Raw genomic sequence first — 19,520 nt, forward strand, 5'->3', positions numbered from 1 at the left:
GTTAGAAGAAAATCAGAGCAGCGATTGCCCCTGAAGGACAGGAGTAGGGAGTGACAGGGCAAGGGTATGAGGTAACTTTTAAGAATGATGGTGTTCTTGAGATTTGTGCATTTCAATGTATGAAAATTTTAACTCGATAGAAAAAAATTAGAAACAAACTTTGAATTCTAGTTAATGATATACAGCTGGAAGTACATGACAGCAAAATGTGCTGGTTATTCTAATTTACTCCAAAATACATCATAAAAATAAGATGGACCGATGAATGGAGGACGGATGGATGGACAGACATGTGTTAAACAAATTCCTTACTCTGGCTGACTCCTGTGTGAGTGGAATTTCAAAACAAGAAACCAGGTTAATTTCTTTATCCCAAGTAGTTATTGGTAATGAAATCACTTAGGATATTTTAGCTAACCAGAGGAGAATATGTACGATCGCTAATACTTTACATTGTCTGGATTGACACTGTAAGTACACAAGATCCATTTACATCCAACTTAAAGAAATGACCGTCAACCATCTAAGGTAGACCCAGGGCACTGTTAGCCTTAATTTTCTTTATCAGACTTGATATCTTCCAGAGTGTCTTTTCTTCCTTCCTAAAACACTTCCAATTATACTTTAGTTTACCTCCTTGCTTGCTTGACATTTGTCATCTAGAATCTAAAAATGATCAACCAATGATTCAAAGGCAAAAACAACATGGAATCATTCTGAATGATACTCAAATTGAAAAATGATATTTCTGCAAACAACCTCATCTTCAAGGAGAACCAACAACACTGATGAAGACTGGGACAATCCTTGGTGGCCTCTCCTATAGCTCTGGATGAATGAGGATCAAAGTGGGGGGCGGGGGGTCAAGAATAAAAACATTCTCCTAATCTAGGAAAAGGTTGGTTGCTCTCTAGCCATGGTATCAAGTAAGCACCAGCACCAATTTCAGATCATTCTATCCATGGCAGCTCACATCAGGAAACATGCTGCCAAAAGCCAACCAATCAGTAACAGCAAAGTCAACCCATCAGGACACTTGTCCTCAGGAAAGGCAAGGAAAGGGTCAGGACAGGCACAAGACTTACCAGCATGAGACTCAAACTTCAACAAAGCACTGTTGTATCCCAGAGTAATCAAGATGGATTCCTTCCCCACCCGGCAGCATTCAGTGTCTCTGTTGAGTAAGCATTTAAAGACACAGACGCCATCAGCTATAAAGGGTGGAGGAAAAAAAAAAAAAAAAGAAAAGGATTAGGAAAATCCATTTTTGAGCATTGTAAAAAGGTTCAGCAACATCATCCCTACAATTCTCTCATGTTTTCAAGGCTCTCCATGTCTTTCTTCTTAATATAATGCCTCCTGAGATTTAAGAGGATCTAAGGATCTGAGATAAAAGAGGAGTTTAACTATGGCCCTTTACCAATTCTTTGCAGGTGGGTTAGCACAGAGCTGTTATGGCCTCTTGCTTTTATGCCCAGGGCCCCACTCCCTATAAACCCTGTATTCTCCAAATCATTTTGCATCTCTTTTTTTTTTTTTTTAAAGAAGCTGTGTTTTTTTTTTTTAATTTTTTATTTATTTATGATAGTCACAGAGAGAGAGAGAGGCAGAGACACAGGCGGAGGGAGAAGCAGGCTCCATGCACCGGGAGCCTGATGTGGGATTTGATCCCGGGTCTCCAGGATCGCGCCCTGGGCCAAAGGCAGGCGCCAAACCGCTGCGCCACCCAGGGATCCCTCATTTTGCATCTCTTGATGGAATCCCAGGAGCGTCCGTCCAGGTAACGTCCCTCCGGGAGATTTTTTTTATATAAATTTATTTTTTATTGGTGTTCAATTCGCCAACATATAGAATAACACCCAGTGCTCATCCTGTCAAGTGCCCACCTCAGTGCCTGTCACCCAGTCACCCCCCCCCACCCTCCTCCTCTTCCACCACCCCTAGTTCGTTCCCCAGAGTTAGGAGTCTTTCATGTTCTGTCTCCCTTTCTGATATTTCCCACTCATTTTATCTCCTTTCCCCTTTATTTCCTTTCACTATTTTTTATATTCCCCAAATGAATGAGACCATATAATGTTTGTCCTTCTCTGATTGACTTATTTCACTCAGCATAATACCCTCCAGTTCCATCCATGTTGAAGCAAATGGTGGGTATTTGTCATTTCTAATGGCTGAGTAATATTCCATTGTATACATAGACCACAGCTTCTTTATCCATTCATCTTTCGATGGACACCGAGACTCCTCTGGAAGATTCTTGAGCACCTACTATGTGCCAGAGATCTCATAGAATCTTCATTCTGAGTATTGTCACTGCCAATGTTTTTAGGTAAAAATGAGGCAGAGGGTTTTTGCCCAAATTTACACAGCTGGTAAGTGGCAGAACCAGAGTTAAAACCCAAGATTAAATTTGACTCCAAAGCTCATTATTGCTCTTAAAAAACCAAGACAAGCGCAAAAAAGAGGGAGCCTAGTTTCTGCAAGCAAGGCCCACAGTGAGTGGCTAGGTTCTCATGAGGTTCACACATAGATAACTGAGAAGTCACTTGCTATTCCTCCTTCTACAAATTAAACAGGCCTTTAGCACTAGAGCAGCTGTAGTGTGGTGGCAAAAGTAATAAACTTGGGGTTTTGTTTTCATTTCTGATATTTTACTAACTTAGGGACTTCAATCACCTAATCACACTTGGGCACATTATTTCATCATGTAAAATGAAAATGTTGATCTTTACTTCCCAAGTTTTTTGACTAATAAAGGTAAAATAATCCCTAAAATCCTACTAAAATGATAAGAGACTATTGGCATTTCTTTCATTATAGAGTAGATCTTAGTTCCCATCCTTAATGTCTTTCATTCTCCCTCACAAATTCAAATACAGATAGTGTTTTGACTTTAAAAGATAATTATATATAAAATTCTACTGTTACACAAGTATGTAGCACATTCATACACACACACATTCAAAACACACGCATACACAGAGTAAAAATGGCCAAGTATTTTCAAATATTTTCACCCATTACTTCAAATGAATGAATACCTCCTGATGGAAGCTTTCACAAATATTTTTTGCAAAACATCTTGGCTGGTTAAATAGTGCAGATGTTTTGAAAACATTTTCCTGGCATAAAGCATGAATACAGGTTTAATTATTTACAGCCCAGTCAGTGTCTCAAAGGCATCAGTGTCTCCTTGCAGAGAGGCAGCAGAAGAAGGGAGTTTGGGACCCTTTTACACAATATGCTCTCTTTAAATCACAAAAGGTGGTTTTTTCTCCCCCCCAAGAAACCAGGATTTTCCACATTTACCAATTGTTTTCTTACAGTTTTGAAGGAAGATGAGGGAGGGATGCTACTCTTCTATAGGAGCTTGCAGTCTGTGAACTCTTTGCAGGTAAGGGTGATTTTACTTTATTTTTAAAATCATTGTCTTTTTTTCTCTGAATCTAAATGCAGCACAGTACCTGGGACTTAACAGATCTTTCTGAATCGGTGAAAGCATTTCTTCACATATTGATGGCATGCCATCCCAGAATAGATAAAAAGTTTCAAAATTTATCTGGTTCAATTCTCCTAAACCAGATATGGTCAGAATTTTTTGTTTTGCTGTTGTTTGTTCAGTTGTGATTTGATTAGGGTATAAAATGAATTGCTCTTTTTTTCCTACTTTCAGATGTTGCAAAATGCCTGCCCATATAGCCTCTTTTCTTCATCCTCTCCTACCCTCTGTTTAAATATAGGTGGAACAGATCTTTCTTTTGTTTTTTGTTTGTTTGGTTTTTGGAACAGATCTTTTTAAGCATGCCATGGAATCCGGTAAGTACTGGTAACTACGTAATTTTTTAAAATGTTGCTTTGGCAAAATAAATGAATACTAACAAAATTGAAAAGTAACGATAAGCTGGGAAAATATTTTTAACATACTCAACAAAGATTGAATATCCTCAAGATACAATTAACTTAAAAAATAAGAAGCAAGCATTCTCACTGAAAAGTTAGTAAAGAGAACAGCAGGTAATTGATAACTAGAAAAATGCCAATAGCAAAAAGAATGTGAATAATGAAGTAACATTCAAAGAAATGTGTAATCAAACAATGAGGTCTAAATTTTTATCTCTGTGTGTCAACCTTTTAAAAATAAGTATTAACAATATCAAATACTGGAGAGTCTGAGACAATGGTGAATAGCAATTATTGGGAACATAAATTTCTATGTTTATGGTGAATAGCAATTATTGGAAACATAAATTTCTATGTTTCTGGTAAGTATTTTGCCCTTAGATTCAAAATGTAAAGTCTAGATATTCTTTGCTAGAAATTCTGCTTATAATCATTTCCTCCAGCAAGTACATTTTTTAGTGTGGATGAGTGTACTTTCGAGGACATTCATCGTAGAGTTGTTTACTACCTCTAGAAGATGCAAAGAAGTGAAATATATCATGTACATGGTTGGTTAAATGGAACATGATGGGGACACCGGGGTGGCTCAGTGGTTGAGCATCTGCCTTTGGCTCAGGTCGTGATTCTGGGGTCCTGGAATCGAGTCCCGCACCATGCTCCCCACAGGGAGCCTGCTTCTCCCTCTGCCTATGTCTCTGCCTCTCTCTCTCTGTGTCTCTCATGAATAAATAAATTCAATCTTTTCAAAAAAAATGGAACATGATGCCCTGTGTTCAGGTTGCGAAACAGCATATATGTTATTGTAGCAATTTAATGTGTTTATTTTCTTCATAGAAAGCTGTTTAAAAAGAGACACATCAAAATGTCATCAGTTGTTTCCTCTGCATGGAGAGATTTGGGATAATTTTTATTTTTCCCTTTACAAGGTTCTGCCTTGTTTGAATTTTCTATGAGACTACTTATTTTTAACAATCAGAAAATACATGCAACCAATAAAAGACACCTACTATCGATAGTGTATTTTACCACAGTCTCATTCTTGGTGGGTATTACCATCCTTTTAATTCTCATTTATTAGACAGTAACTGGTAGCTTATTCATTCAAAAGTACTGATTTAAGAATAAGTGTATCCAATACAAGTATTATCTCAATTCTCAGTTTTAAGATCATTCACAGAAGTGAAAGTTTTCTCATTATTTCTCTTTGCTAATCTTATAACTTGTACCAATTTCCTTTCCTATCCTTAGACCATGTTAGTACATAAAACAAACATTCTAGTTGACTACTGTTAACTGACGTGAGCAGTATTAAAGTGCACCTATCTTATGGTAAAGTGTATTATCAACTGATAAATGTGTATTTTTAAATTTAAAGAATCTGTATCAGAAAAATTAAGGAATACATTAAAGAATTGTTGGGAACAATATAAGTGCAAGACCATGAAATACAATTACATGATGACAAGTAGGAGTGACGTGGAGATCATATCCAACGTACATTGTACAAAGGTTCAAGGCATCTATCTTTCTACCAAGTTATTATTACTTAAGAAGTATATTTGCAGAATATTCTGACTCTTTACAAACATCTCCATTCATCTTTTCAGTGGTACAGAAGGCTGGATGCTTCTGTGTACTTACTGTCATTCTGCTTTTGAATTTTGCTTTCCTCAGGGACATCTGCTTACTTCGTCAAAGGGCAAAGCCTGATCTGCTGGTAGCAGCAAAGTAACGAGCGGATTAAGTTCATGTGTACAAAATTTAGGCAGCTTTAAAAGAGCCCAGAGTCTTGTGGCTTCCTCCCTGAAAAAAAAAAAAAAAGCCACTTGCTCTCCCAGAAGTTTCTCAAAGAAAATCATGATGGCAGTGCTCCAGATGCCTGTTATATCTTCCACCTAGCTTCATCTGACAAGATTCCTAGAGGCACATGAAGAAATCCAAGTTCTACCCATTTTGCAAGTGCATACAGGTAAAGATGGAAAAGGGTATGGGGTAAGATCAAGAGAATTGCTCTTGCCTCTATGAAGCAATATTTCTCTATTTCTCCACACAAGCACCCCACCCCCCATTTTCAGCACTTGCAAATGCAAAAGTCCAATCTCCATCAGAAAGCTACAATGCCAGTTGACCAAGAACATTAGATACCGGGCACGGTCTAAAACAAAGGTTCTAAAGATTTTTAAAAAATTTATTCATGAGAGACACACAGAGAGAGGCAGAGACATAGACAGAGGGAGAAGCAGGCTCCCTGCAGGGAGCCTGATGCGGGACTCAGTCCCAGGACCCCAGATCATGACCTGAGTCAAAGGCAGACACTCAACCACTGAGTCACCCAGGCACCCCTAGAACAGAGGTTCTAAACTAGATTTTTATATATAAAGTCCTGGAAAGAAGAGTACTCGTGGCATGTATGCCACTTAATAATATGGCATTAATGCCAATTCTTGGTTAAGTACCCTTTTAGTATTTTCCTGCCTAGAAATACAAAGTTAGCCTACCTAAGGAGTGTGTTTTCTAGAAATAGAAAGCTAAACAATGATTGTATAAACAACACCTCTGTAGATAGAATAAAGTATATAGATAACTGTGCATTTATTATTTCTAACAACTTTAAACACAGAAAAGGGGTATAAAGGAAAAAGGACAGGATTATGAAACTCTGAAAAATCTGATATTAAAATTTGGCATCAATGCTGATTGTATTAACTTTCCTATGAGATAGGACAAAATAGTAATAAATGAGACACTGTGGCTTCTCCTCTGGAGAATTTTGCACTTGAAGATTAGATCCTAGGCTCTCACTTGCTAGAGTAAGAACTGAAAATGGATTGATTGATTTAGGTTGAAAGGGGCCAAGCATTAAGATATTTTCAAATTGGTTGTCCAAAAGTCATTCTCTAATAGAATCTTAAGAAGGGCTCAGGGAAACAAGTTGTTCAGTAGATTCCTCAAGAAGATTCATAGGAACAATATTTCCTGAACTCTCGCATGGCAATAGTTGTCTTTGTCTCTTACGTTTTTGAAGGTCAGTTTTTCTGGATATAGAATTCCCAGCTCACATTTTCTTTCTTTGTGGATCTCTGGTATCTTCATCCATTTTCTTCGAGAGAATAGCATTACTGTCAAAAAGACTGATTTTCTGTCACTTGTAGGTAATATACTAATGTTGTTGCCCAGATATCCAAAAGATTTTCTCTCTTTCCTCAAAGGTCAGTAATTTTTGCCAGAATATTCTTACACTAGCCATTCTAGTTCAACATTTTAAGGTATAAAGTTATTCCTTTAATAGATATTTTCAAATTTTTTCATGTTGGTAAAATTTTCTCAATTATAATTTTCTCATTTATTTCTTTGTTCTGTTATCTTCTCCCCAGGCTCTTATATATGTGTTGGATCATCTTTGCTGATCATTGATATTTGTAACTTTGACTCTTTTTTAATCTCTTTTTTACATTTCCTTTTACATTTAAATATTTTCCCATCTTTTCTCCTTTATTTGATGTATTTCTTACTGCTTCTAGTTTAATCTTCATTTTTTAAATTTTTTATTTTTAATGATTCATTTTTACTCCTAAGTATAATCCTGAATTCTAACATTTCATTTATGAGTTTGCTAATATGCTGTATGCTACTCTCACATGTCTTGTTTAATTTTCTTAATTTCTCTGATTTTTTTTTAATTTAACCTTAGAGACACATTTTGGGGCATTTATCTTTTTAGCACACTTTAATTGTTGATGGAGATGTTATTTTGCCCCTTCCTCCCTTTTTTCTCTGTATGGCACTTGACTTTAATACTTTTCTATTCATTTTTATGTGATTATCATTTTCCTAAACTTTTAGAAAGATGGTCATTACACATACAATTTTGTAAGACACTATCAAATTGTTTTCCAGAGTAAATGTGCCATTTCACATCCCCATCACCAATAGACAAATGATCCAGTGATCCCACATCCTTTACAACATTTGGTGTTGTCACAATTTTTTGCTGTAGACATTTTTATAGTTGTGCAGTGTTATCCCACTGTGGGTTTAATTTGCACTTTCCTGATGACTAATGTGAATATTTTTCATGTGCTTATTTAGCATCTGCAAATCCTCTTCTGTTCATGAGTTTTTACCCATTTTCCAATTAATTATTTTAAACTGTGGGGCTTCTGGGATCCCTGGGTGGCGCAGCAGTTTGGCGCCTGCCTTTGGCCCAGGGCGCGATCCTGGAGAACCAGGATCGAGTCCCACATCAGGCTCCCAGTGCATGGAGCCTGCTTCTCCCTCTGCCTATGTCTCTGCCTCTCTCTCTCTCTCTCTCTGTGACTATCATAAATAAATTTAAAAATTTAAAAATATATTTAAAAAAAATAAACTGTGGGGCTTCTCGAGTTCCTCTTATATTCTAAATACTGGTCCTTTGTTTTATATATATATATATATATATATATATATATATATATATATATATATATGGTTTGTGAGTATGTTTCTTCCATCCTGTAGTTTGACTTTTCATCCTCTTAACAGGATCTTCTATGGAGCAAAAGTTTTGAATTTTGACGAGATCCTATTTATCAAGTTTTACTTTTATGGATAATCTTTCTGTGTCAAGTCTAAGAACTCTTTGACTCCCTTGACTTTGTTCATCCTATGGTTTCATTAGATCTTTTTTTTATTATTATTAGTAAAGAGAAATTGAGAGAGAGAGAACATGTGCAAGCGGGTAGGGGAGGGGCAGAGGGACAAGAAGACTCTTAAGCTGGCAACCACACCTAGCACAGAGCCTGACACAGAGCTTGATCCCACAACCCTGAGATCATGACCTGAGCCGAAATTGAGAATTGGATGCTTACCTGACTGAGCTATTTAGTCCCTGGTTTCATACATCTTAACTGGACAACTGTGATAGTTTCTCCACTATAATCTGCTCTTGCAACTGAAAATGAGTTTACATCACTCCAAGCTTCCAGGTTATAATTAATGAAGCACATGTGCAATCATTGTAGAGCTCTGCTCAAACCTCCAAAGATTCCCTGCTCCCACCCTGCCCCCCCACCCACCCCCAACGAATGTTAAAGCCCAGACTCTCCTGCCAGGAACTGTAAACTCCAAAAATACCTTTCATGCCCCAAACAACCCCCTAAAAAACCCCTAGCCCCCAAACATATACTATATAACCAAACTAACTAGCAGCTTATCTCCAAAAAGTGTTTATAATTATGGTGGCAGTAGGGATGCGAAGTTTAAGAGAACTACTAAAGTGATACAGCTCCCTTTCTGCTACAGAAAATATTACCTAATTTGCAATATCCATTTCAAATGCCACCACCTCCATGGTACCTTTCCTGGCTGACCCCAACTGGCTTATGTTATTTCCTTATTTCACTGCCCCAAGAGCATTTTATACCTCTCTTTTGGTCCTTAGCTCCTTCTTTAATTTCTATCCCCATTTTATTCATGTTGGAAGATGTCACACTACTCATGAGCAGGAATTGTGACCTCTTCACCTCTGATTCCCATGGAGGACTCGGCACACAGCAAGGACCAAAAGTGCTAACATGACTGGAACCACCATTGGCATCACTCAAGTTCAGATTCAAGTTCACTCAGTTCAAGCTCATGGCCTATTTGCCATGTCCATTGTTAAAAGCAAAGGAAAAAAGACAAACTTAGCTCATCTTTCTAGCCTCTGAATCAGCTCTAACATATTTTTTTAACCATTCCTTCTTTTCTGCTGTATCCTTCTCTCCACATATGACCACAGTAGACTGAACAAATAAACACTGAAACTCCATAATGAAATATTAAACACCCCTGTGACCAATATTTTCAAATCAGAGGGAAGTAACTTTTCATTCTGTCTTTAATGAAATAGCATGCCACTTCCCTAACAGCTTCCCAAGGAACCTACTGCTCCCTCAAATTTATTTACAATGCTTGTCTGGGTAATCCTTCAGCTCCCCCTGCCATTTCTCAAGTAGGAAAGTGATGACGTGTTAGAGAGCCCTAGGAATTCTAGGGAAATAGCAACAGATCCTGTTCTTTTTAAAATCTCAACTCTTTCTGACCATGCACAGGTCTACTGATTCCAGCACACCACTCAGCACGTAGAATGTAATTGATACATACTTATTGAATTCAGCAAGTAAATCAATACAGTCACAGAAGTAGCTTCCTAAAACATAATAATAATAAAAAAAGATTAAAACCTCAGAGTATTAGCAGATCAAAGTGTCAATTGAACACTCGGTATTTTTAGTTGACTTTTTTTAAGGCTCTGACAAATGGTTGGGACCTTTTGGTTTATGAAATGTTTTTCCAGTTATGATATGAGAGCAAAAGAAAAAGCTGACTTCCTCATTTCTCCATAAAAATGTGAAATCCTCCTACTCTTCCCAAAGAAGCTGTTTCTCTTAGATTTAAATTTAATTTCACTGTGAATGTCTCTTTAGGGTAACTAAATATCATACAGTCTACATTCTGTCTGGGCAGTATTTTCTCAGATCACTAGCTTTCTCCTTGTGGTTTCTAAAGACTATAAACTGTCTTCTTGTAGTCATTCAATTGGGGATAATTGCTCCAATGTGGATTTACCAGCTATAACAACAAAAAAGTGGGAGCTTCCAATGAAAGAGTATAAAAAAACAGCTCTGCTGTCAAGAGCTATTCTCGGGACTCATTTTTGTTTTCACCGTACAGCAGATGTTGAGGAACCAGATGTCTGCAAGCCTTGGTTAGGGGATTCATTCATACATGCAGCTAACATTTATGAGCATCTGCTAGAAGCCAGTCACTGTTGACTGGCACTATGGGAAGATGCAAAGAAAGATAAATAAACTGTAGCCATGCCTTGAGATAGCTCACAGTGTAAGGAGAAGAGGTCTGTTCAAATGCTACAGTACTGCCAGAAAAGTGAGTAACTCATTTTGCCTGGGAGACTTTTCATAGGAGACATTGTGCTGGACCTGAGCCTTAGAAGTAAAAGGAAGAGCTTGCCAAGTAGAAAGGAAAAAAAGGAGGGAAAGGTCATTCTAGGCAGGGGGAAGAGACATTGGGAAAGGCTGGTAAATGAATGCACCAGGAATAAACACTGCAGATCTAGAAATGAGAAGTAATTCTGCATGGTTTGCAGGTGAACTAGTTGAGTGTTACTACATTAATCTGCAATGGAACATTGGGACAAGGGTCTTTTAATGTTTTCATCTGCTGCAATTAATGTTGCCATTTTGATTGACAACAGTTGCTCATAGTAACTCAAGTTAAAATGGGGCAGCTAGCCATTCTTTGTAGGGCACTTTCACATCCTTTATCTCATTTGTTTCCCCCTGCTGGTTATGAGATAGGGCTCCTTATGCCTATTCTCTAAACATCAATCCTGAGGCTCAGAGTTCCTAGGCTATTCACTTAAGCTCTTCTCAGTCTGGATTGTTACTGTCTGTTCTTCTCATTGTTCTGCATTGAGCAGCTCCCTATGACAAGTAAAAACAAAGAGGAAAAAGACAAAGGTGTTTCAAAATTTCTCAATACATGAGCCCTGAGATCCTGTTTTCAAAGCAATAAGTTTAAAATATTCCCTTTTACTACTTGATCTTAGCTACTCTTAAAGCCTACTTCAAATTCCAGCGGTCACAAATTAATTCACCATGTATATATGCATTTATTTCTGGGCTCTCGATTCTATTCCACCAGCCTAGCTGTCTGCTTTTATGCTAGTACCATACTGTTTTGATTACTGCAGCTTTATCACATAGCTCAAAAGTAAGAAGCATGATGCCTCTGGCTTTGTTCTTTTTGTCAGGACTAGTTTGGCTATTTGGGGTATTTTGTGATTCTATATAAGTTTTAGAATTGTTTCAACTGCCATATGACCCAGCAGTTACACCCCTGGGCAACTGCATTGATACCAGAGTAATGAAAATTTAGGTCCACCCCAAAACCTGAATACAAATGTTCATAGCACCTTTGCTTACAACAGCCTAAAATTAGAAATCACTTGGATATCTGTCAGTGTGTTGAATGGTTGAACAAACTTGTACATCCATTGCATGGGATACTAGTAAGCAATAAAATCAATGAGGTATGGATCTCAAGGGCATCTGGCTGAGTGAAAAAGCCATCCTCCAAAGCTCACATACTGGTTGCTGTGGTGGTTACACAAATCTACACAGATAATAAAGTGATGTAGAATCATATATACACATTATACCAAGGTCATTTTCCTGGCTGTGATATTATACTAGAATTCCATAAGCTTGTAACCATTGGGTGAAGCGTACATAGGACCTCTGCACTACAGTTACAGTTCTCTATAATCTATAGTTATTTCAAAATTTTAAAAAAGTTTTTTAAGAGACTTATTTATTTATTTTAGATATGGGGAGAAGAACAGAAGGAGGAAGAGAGAATCTCAGGCAGACTCTGCACTGAGCACAGAGCCCCACAAATGGCTGGATCTCAACGACTCTGAGATCACGACTCAAGTGGAAAACCATGAGTTAGTTGGTCACTTAACCAACTGTGCCACCCAGGTGCCCTAAAAAGTTGTTTTAATGCCATAGAGGAGAAGGTATGCCACTAAGAAAACCTCTGATGGATTATAGTTTGTTTTAGATGTGCTTTGCAGCTATAATTTTTATAAAGACCAAGTCCTCATCTCTTATAATTATATACTACAGGGTTTACAAACAACAGCAACAACAACAAAAAGAATTGTTTTTTCTGGGGTACCTGTGTGGCTCAGTCAGTTAAGTGTTCCACTCTTGATTTCAGCTCAGGTCATGATCTTGAGGTCATGAGATCAAGCCCCATGTTAGCTCTGTTCCTTTCTATTTATTTGTGTCTTATTCAATTTCTTTCATCAGTGTTTTGTAGTTTTCATGGTAGAGATCTTTCCCCTTTTTGGTTGAATGTATTCCTAAGTATTTTACTGTTTTTGATGTTATTGCAAACAGGATCATTTTCTTTATTTCTTTTTCAGATAATTTGTTGTTAGTGTCATAAGTGTCTTTAAAATGGTGAAAAGGGTACATGAGTGAACTGGAATAGAATCAAAATAGAAATTTTAGAAATTAAATTTAAAAATTAAAACAATAGATGAGTTTAAAAACAGATTAGATACAGCTGAAGAAAGAACTGAACAGAAAACACACGTCGGGCAATCTTCTAGATTGCTTCAGAGAAAGACAAAGAGACAGAAAACATGAAATCAGTTAAGAGATTGAGGCCATAACAAGAAGAACTAATTTACACTTAATAGGAATTTTACCAGAAGGGAATAGAATGACTAGAGAAGGAATAATACTTGGGAATGTAATGGATGACAATGTGCTGAAACTTAACGGAAAATATGCATCACCACATACAAGCAAGGGTTACCCTTAGGATGAAGGGAAATAAATTCTATATTTAGATACACTGTGGTAAAACATCAGTATACCAAAACAAGGGGAAAATCATGAAAGAAGCCAGAGAATAAAAAACAAATTAACTACATAGGAATGAAAATCATACTGACAATTGCCCAAAGAAAAGAGGTTCCTTCTGTGTGCCTATCACCAACAATTTTCAGAATCACAAATCAAAAAAAATTTTTTAAGGTTACTAAGTTTAGGTTTTAAACCAAGCTCTTTTTATGAATTTATTGCCTTGAAGAACACTAGAGGTCATTCTACCCAACTCACTCACTAAGTGAAGACCTGAAGCCCTGGTCATGACTTCTCTAAGACTTTACAGTTTGTTAATAGCAGGTCTGGTACTAGAACGTCATCTTCTGTTAACCTCCTTCCAAGTGGAAATCTGAAAAATCGCGCTTATCTTTAGCCCACTATATTTGCCTTACAACACTTACCCCTACAACCTTAAATTATCTTCCAGCTCATACACAGACACCTTCATACCCCCAAACCCTCTTGCACATACTAATCAAATTACCATAGATTAGAAAACATACCAAAACCTGGTCACAGCTTCTGAAGCTTTCAGCAAATCAGAAGCGGCTCATATGTAGTTTGGATAGGTCACTGCAGACACACTCCATGGTGATGGGTCTTTTCTACCCAGTGTATGAGATGGCACAAGGTCCCCCCCCCACACACACACACACATGCACTCAACTGGCATTTTCATTCCTCAGCACTACCCAAGTTCTGTTGGCTATTTCTGCCTGGAGAAATCTGAGAACATACTATTACCTTCCTTATTATCTTCAGGTGGTAAGTAAATTATTTGAGTGTCCCAATTCTGGATGTGTGGATAATTCACATATTGAAACAGATAGATACTTGGAAAAATTAAGCCCAAAGTATCTCTTCACCAAGTAAACCAAGAATCTCTTTCTGTTAGTGAAGCCTAGAATTGTAGCACTGAAAAGAACTCAAGTGCCTCTATATTGTTGCAGCTCAAAGTGTGTCTGTGGATGCAGCCTTAGTATCACCTGAATCTTGTTAGATACGTAGACTCTCAGGTCTACATCCAGATTCTGGACCAGAGTATGTATCTTACCAAGATTCCAGGATGACTTATGACCAACAAGAAAGTTGGAGAGGGACTGGTCGAACCATCCGAAAGTGAGGGTTCCTCATCCTATTTCTATGCCATGCCACATAGTTTTTTCTTATTCCTTTCTGTTCATTCATTCCTTTATAGCACATGTGTCTATATTCTTAGCACCTTCGATAGTTGAAAAATAAAATTCCTAGATGTGAGTAACAGACCTCAAAATACCATTAAAATGATTAGGCATTTGACTACATTTCTTTCCCATTCAAAAGTAATTTCTAACACCCCTTAAATAAACTTAATTCAATGACTACTTCATTTACCCTTGAGAAAGATATAACAATGTTTTTGCTACTTTGTGTACATAAAGGTAAAACACGAAATGATCTAATCAGTTATTCAGTGAAGTCAGTTCGATGTTCCATCAATTCATAAAAATCAATAATTCACAAAGGATTTCCAGTTTTCCTTAATGCTATAATTTTCTTGTAAGTGCAAAAGCAGTTAATATTTTATTTTCCTAAGTTGTATAGTAAGCCATCTAGAATTTTAAAGTGTAGAATATTTTCTATATTCTTTTACAATTAGGGAGCAACTAGGATATGTTTTTCTAGTGCCATTTAATGCAGGTGATCTTGCCTTGGAATTTTCCAAGTGACGCCAGGTTTGAAGAAAGAATGACAAGACAAGGAATAAAACCCTCATGGGCAATCAAATAATATTTTTGCTTCCTTCTCCAACCTTAACTTTATAAAATAATCAAGAATTCCTTTAAGACACTTGATCTGATACAGCACTTGCATTTTTACTGTCCTCCATAAAGATTCTTTAATGTTTAGATTAGCATGTTTTTATAGAACAAATAACTTGAATTACTTTTGTAACTCTAGAAAACACAAATAAGTGGGGACAAAATGGTTTGTTCAATAACTGTATTGAGACAATTGGATAAATATTAGTAGAAATATTTATTTACAAAAAAATGAAAGTATAAAAGCAGTAGAATAAAATACAGGTAAATTGCCATATAACTTTGGGCTGCAGAATATTTGGATACATTTTCCAGGCATTATGCCAATGACAGGAGCCATGAAAAAAAATAAAACCAAATACATCTGACAATCCATTTTTTGAAAGAGTGACAACTTAAGATAAATTACAAACTGGAAATATGCTACAATATTTAACAAAAGAAAATTAAAGACCCACAAAGAGATAACTAACATTTTTGTCTATCAAATTTGTGAAGATATTCTTCTATGTCTTTGTGAATATGGGTTAATATAGGAAGAGAGAGTACTCTTATTACGGTGTGAATGATAGAATATTTTGGAAGGGCAATTTGGTATTGCATATCAAAAGTTTTTAAAATAATCATGCCCTCTGACTCAGTAATTTCAGTTTGATGAGCTTACCCTTAAAATATAATAAAGACTGTGTGGAAAGATTTAATTATAATTCTCTCCATTGTAGTGCTGCTTGTACTTTTGAAAAACTGGAAAAATTTAAATGTCAACCAATGGGGGATTAATTAAGTAGATCATGGAATCCACATGGGAACACCATGAAATTGCCAAAACTAATGTCAATGTGGATGGTTGTTCTTTATGTATTTTAAATGAAATTTTTTCATAAAATGTTTTGTGTAACTCTGATTTTATAAGAAAAAAATGCATACACCTAGAAGTGTCTGTAAGTATAGGCATGGAAGCTTTAATAGCATTTAATAGTTTTTTAATTTGATAGGCAGAATTACAGTTTATCTTCTTGCTTATATCCATTTTTAAAATTTTCAGTAATTAATATGTATAGCTTTTTCATAAAAAATAAGTTATTTTTGCAAAAAAAAGAGAAACAGTATATATCTCATATGCCTTGAAGTGGTAATAATCACTTGGTATTATATCAAATTGAAAGGCACAGAAAATGAATCGTGTGCATGTGTATTTCAGCAAGCTGAAATTGTACTCTAGGGAATGATTGGAATGCATTTGACACTGAACTCAGTGCACCACAAGAATGAAAGCATCAAGGCTGAGTGTGTTTGTCTTCCCACATTTCCCTAAAATGGTTTCCAAAGAAATAAGTGTAAGTTCATAAATAGTAATTTATGCATATCTTTCTAACTCACTATTATTTTAAAATACCATGCTGTATGTTGAGTAGTAAGCTTTCCTAACTTGACCATCTGCCTTTCTTTTTCCTAACTCAATCTGTATCTGTTTAATTTTTCTGATAAATCCGGAATTTGATACTGTGTAGAGATGAGAGACTGTCAGCCATTCAGACTAAGACCACATTCTGAAATACTACAAGCCAAAAATTTCTCTCTCCTACTTTCTCTCCTCTGCCCTATTTCTAATCCAAAGTTCCCATCACTATGACACACGGTGAGGACCAGTCTTCAGGCTGTAGATCTGCAACACTTGTAATACTTTGCCTAAAATATATGTACAGATACATATATTTATATTCATTAAACATACAATATATATCTGAGGACCTAAAGTAGTTGACAATAAAGAAAAAATAATTAATGGAATTTGGAATGTGTTTAGCATCCCATTACCAAATCATACAAAAATTTTAACTTAGGTCTACTTAATGTATTAGACATTGCCGTTTGTATAGGCAGATTAAAGCATGTCCTAATTTCACCATATTCGCAGTTCTGTGGGAAATATAATGAGCCCTTTAATCACCCTGGAAAGGTAATTTAAATTAAAAAATAATTGTTCTATAAAGACTCCTAACTCTGGGAAACGAACTAGGGGTGGTGCAAGGGGAGGAGGGCGGGGGGTGGGGGGGAATGGGTGACGGGCACTGAGGCGGACACTTGACGGGATGAGCACTGGGTGTTTTTCTGTATACTGGTAAATTGAACACCAATAAAAATTAATTTATAAAAAAAATAATTGTTCTCCATCATGGACCTACATACAGAACTCCAATTTATTATCTTTTCATATATATATATATATATTATCTCTATCTATAGATATCTTTTCATTTATACATATACATATGAATATATATATTCTGGCATCTTAATTTACTTTCTCAAGCTTGTCTTTAGACCTTACATAAAGTTACATGCAAAAAATTAGTCGGAATGCAAAATGGCACAAGTTTGATTTAGAATAGCAAGCACTGATGAGTGCTACGATGTTCCAGGTTCTGCTAAGTTAGAGGGTAACAAAGAAAAGCAGAAAGACATTCTGCCCTCAAGGCGCTCAGTCTCAAAGTATAAGCAGAGTGTTGCAAATATAACATGGTGTTAAGATGACGACAATGTGTAGAGAGGAAGAGCACCTGCTCAGACTTGGAGGGGAGGGGATGTGTTTCAAGAGACCTCCAGGAGATGATTCAAATGGAAGCACAAAATAATAAGTAGGCAGAGAAGTAAGACTGAAATGATCCAGGCAAGAGTAACAATAGGTACAGAGACACAGAGGCATGAAAAAGCAGGGTATGTGGGGGAAACGATACTAGTTTGATACATCTGGAACATGAACTGTGGGGCCAGGAAGGACAGCAGGGGAAAGTGAGCAGGAGCTTCACCTACCATGTTCATCCATCAAACTCTAGTTGAAGGAGCAGGAATCGTTTTAGCTAAACAAAAGACATTTAATTTAGAGAAACTAGGGCTTAGAAAATCATTGAAAGGGCTTTGTAAGCAGCTTGTAGGCTGATCTTTAAGGAGTGATTGCCACAACAATCCCTTTCGAATGACCCTCCACTGAAGCCACCGTCCCTGTCACAATCAGAAAGTGGGGAATCTAGAAGCTACTGATGCAGCTGCTGGCTCCAGGGCCACACAGTTTCAGCTACAAATGATGTCAGCATAATGGATGTTTCAGTCCTAGCTCTCAACACCCATGAAACTAGGACTAGTCCCTGAGAACTCTGATGCCTCTGTGACTAAAAAGAAATAATAAATTTAAAACTCCAAATGCATTCATGGTAGAATGATCAGAATTGAGGCCTCTGGATCTTTCTAGCTTATAAAAGCATTCCCTGGTCCACCTGCTTGATGGAAATTCTTCAACATCTAGCATGCATTAAGGCTTGCTATATGAGAGCTGAAATGCATCCAGGTCATTGAAAGTATGATCTTCAGCACGCCGTGACAATGAGCCTGTTCTTCACCTAGGATTTTTTTTAAAGATGTAATTCATATACCATAAAATTCACCATTTTAGAGTGTACAATTCAGTGATATTTTTAATTCACAATGTTGTGCAACTACCATCACTATATAATTGCAGAACATTTTCATCACCCTATAAAGAAATCCTAAACTCAGGGCACCTGGGTGACTCAGTGGTTAAGCATTGTCTTTGGCTAAGGTCATGATCTTGAGGTCCTGGGATTGAGTCCCTCATCGGGTTCCTCAGAGGCAACCTGCTTCTGCCTCTGCCTATGTCTCTACCTCTCTCTGTATCTCATGAATAAATAAATAAAAGCTTTAAAAGAAGAAAAAAAACCCTATACCCATTAGTACGTCACTCTCCACCCCTCTCTCCCTCCAGCCCCTGCAAACCACTAATTTACTGTCTCTATGTATTTATAAATTCTGGACTTTTCAAATAAATGTCTTTATGTCTGGCTTTTTCCACTTAGCATAATATGTTCAAGGTCACCTATGTCATGATATGTACTAATACTTCACTCCATTTTAGGGCTGAATAATATTCAAACATATAGACGGACCACAATTTGTTTATCTATGCATTAATTTTTCCATTGACCAGTTGTGTTGCTCCCATTTGTTTAAATTATTATTATCATAAATAATACTGCTGCAAACATTCTTTAAGATTTTATTTATTTGAGAGAGAAACAGAGACAGTGCACGAGTGTTGGGGAGGGATGGAGGGAGAGAGAGAAGTAGACTCTCCACTGAACAGGGAGCCTAATGTGGGACTCTATCCCAGGACCCTGGGATTATGACCTGAGCCAAAGGCAGACGCTTAACTGACTGAGCCACCCAGGCACCCACACCAAGGATTTTAAGCAGTAGATTCAAGAGTTACAAGACTGGAAGATATGGAGATGCAGGTTAATAACAGATTTACTTTCTTTGCTTTATAAACTAAGGCAAATTCCACTATCATTATATTTAGTGT

At 36.9% G+C, this 19,520-nt stretch overlaps 1 protein-coding gene across 1 annotated transcript in view; it reads right to left on the minus strand.

Annotated features, from left to right (window-relative positions):
• LOC121480158 (histone-arginine methyltransferase CARM1-like) overlaps window positions 1-19,520 on the minus strand; it is a 243,266-nt gene that overhangs the window by 156,358 nt on the left and 67,388 nt on the right. The window contains exon 2 of the mRNA XM_041736492.1: window positions 1,086-1,211. Within this exon, the coding sequence (XP_041592426.1) occupies window positions 1,086-1,211 (126 nt within the window). The remainder of the gene's footprint in view (window positions 1-1,085; window positions 1,212-19,520) is intronic.

The sequence above is a fragment of the Vulpes lagopus genome, chromosome 2 (genome assembly GCF_018345385.1).
Source record: "Vulpes lagopus strain Blue_001 chromosome 2, ASM1834538v1, whole genome shotgun sequence".
Taxonomy (NCBI): domain Eukaryota; kingdom Metazoa; phylum Chordata; class Mammalia; order Carnivora; family Canidae; genus Vulpes; species Vulpes lagopus.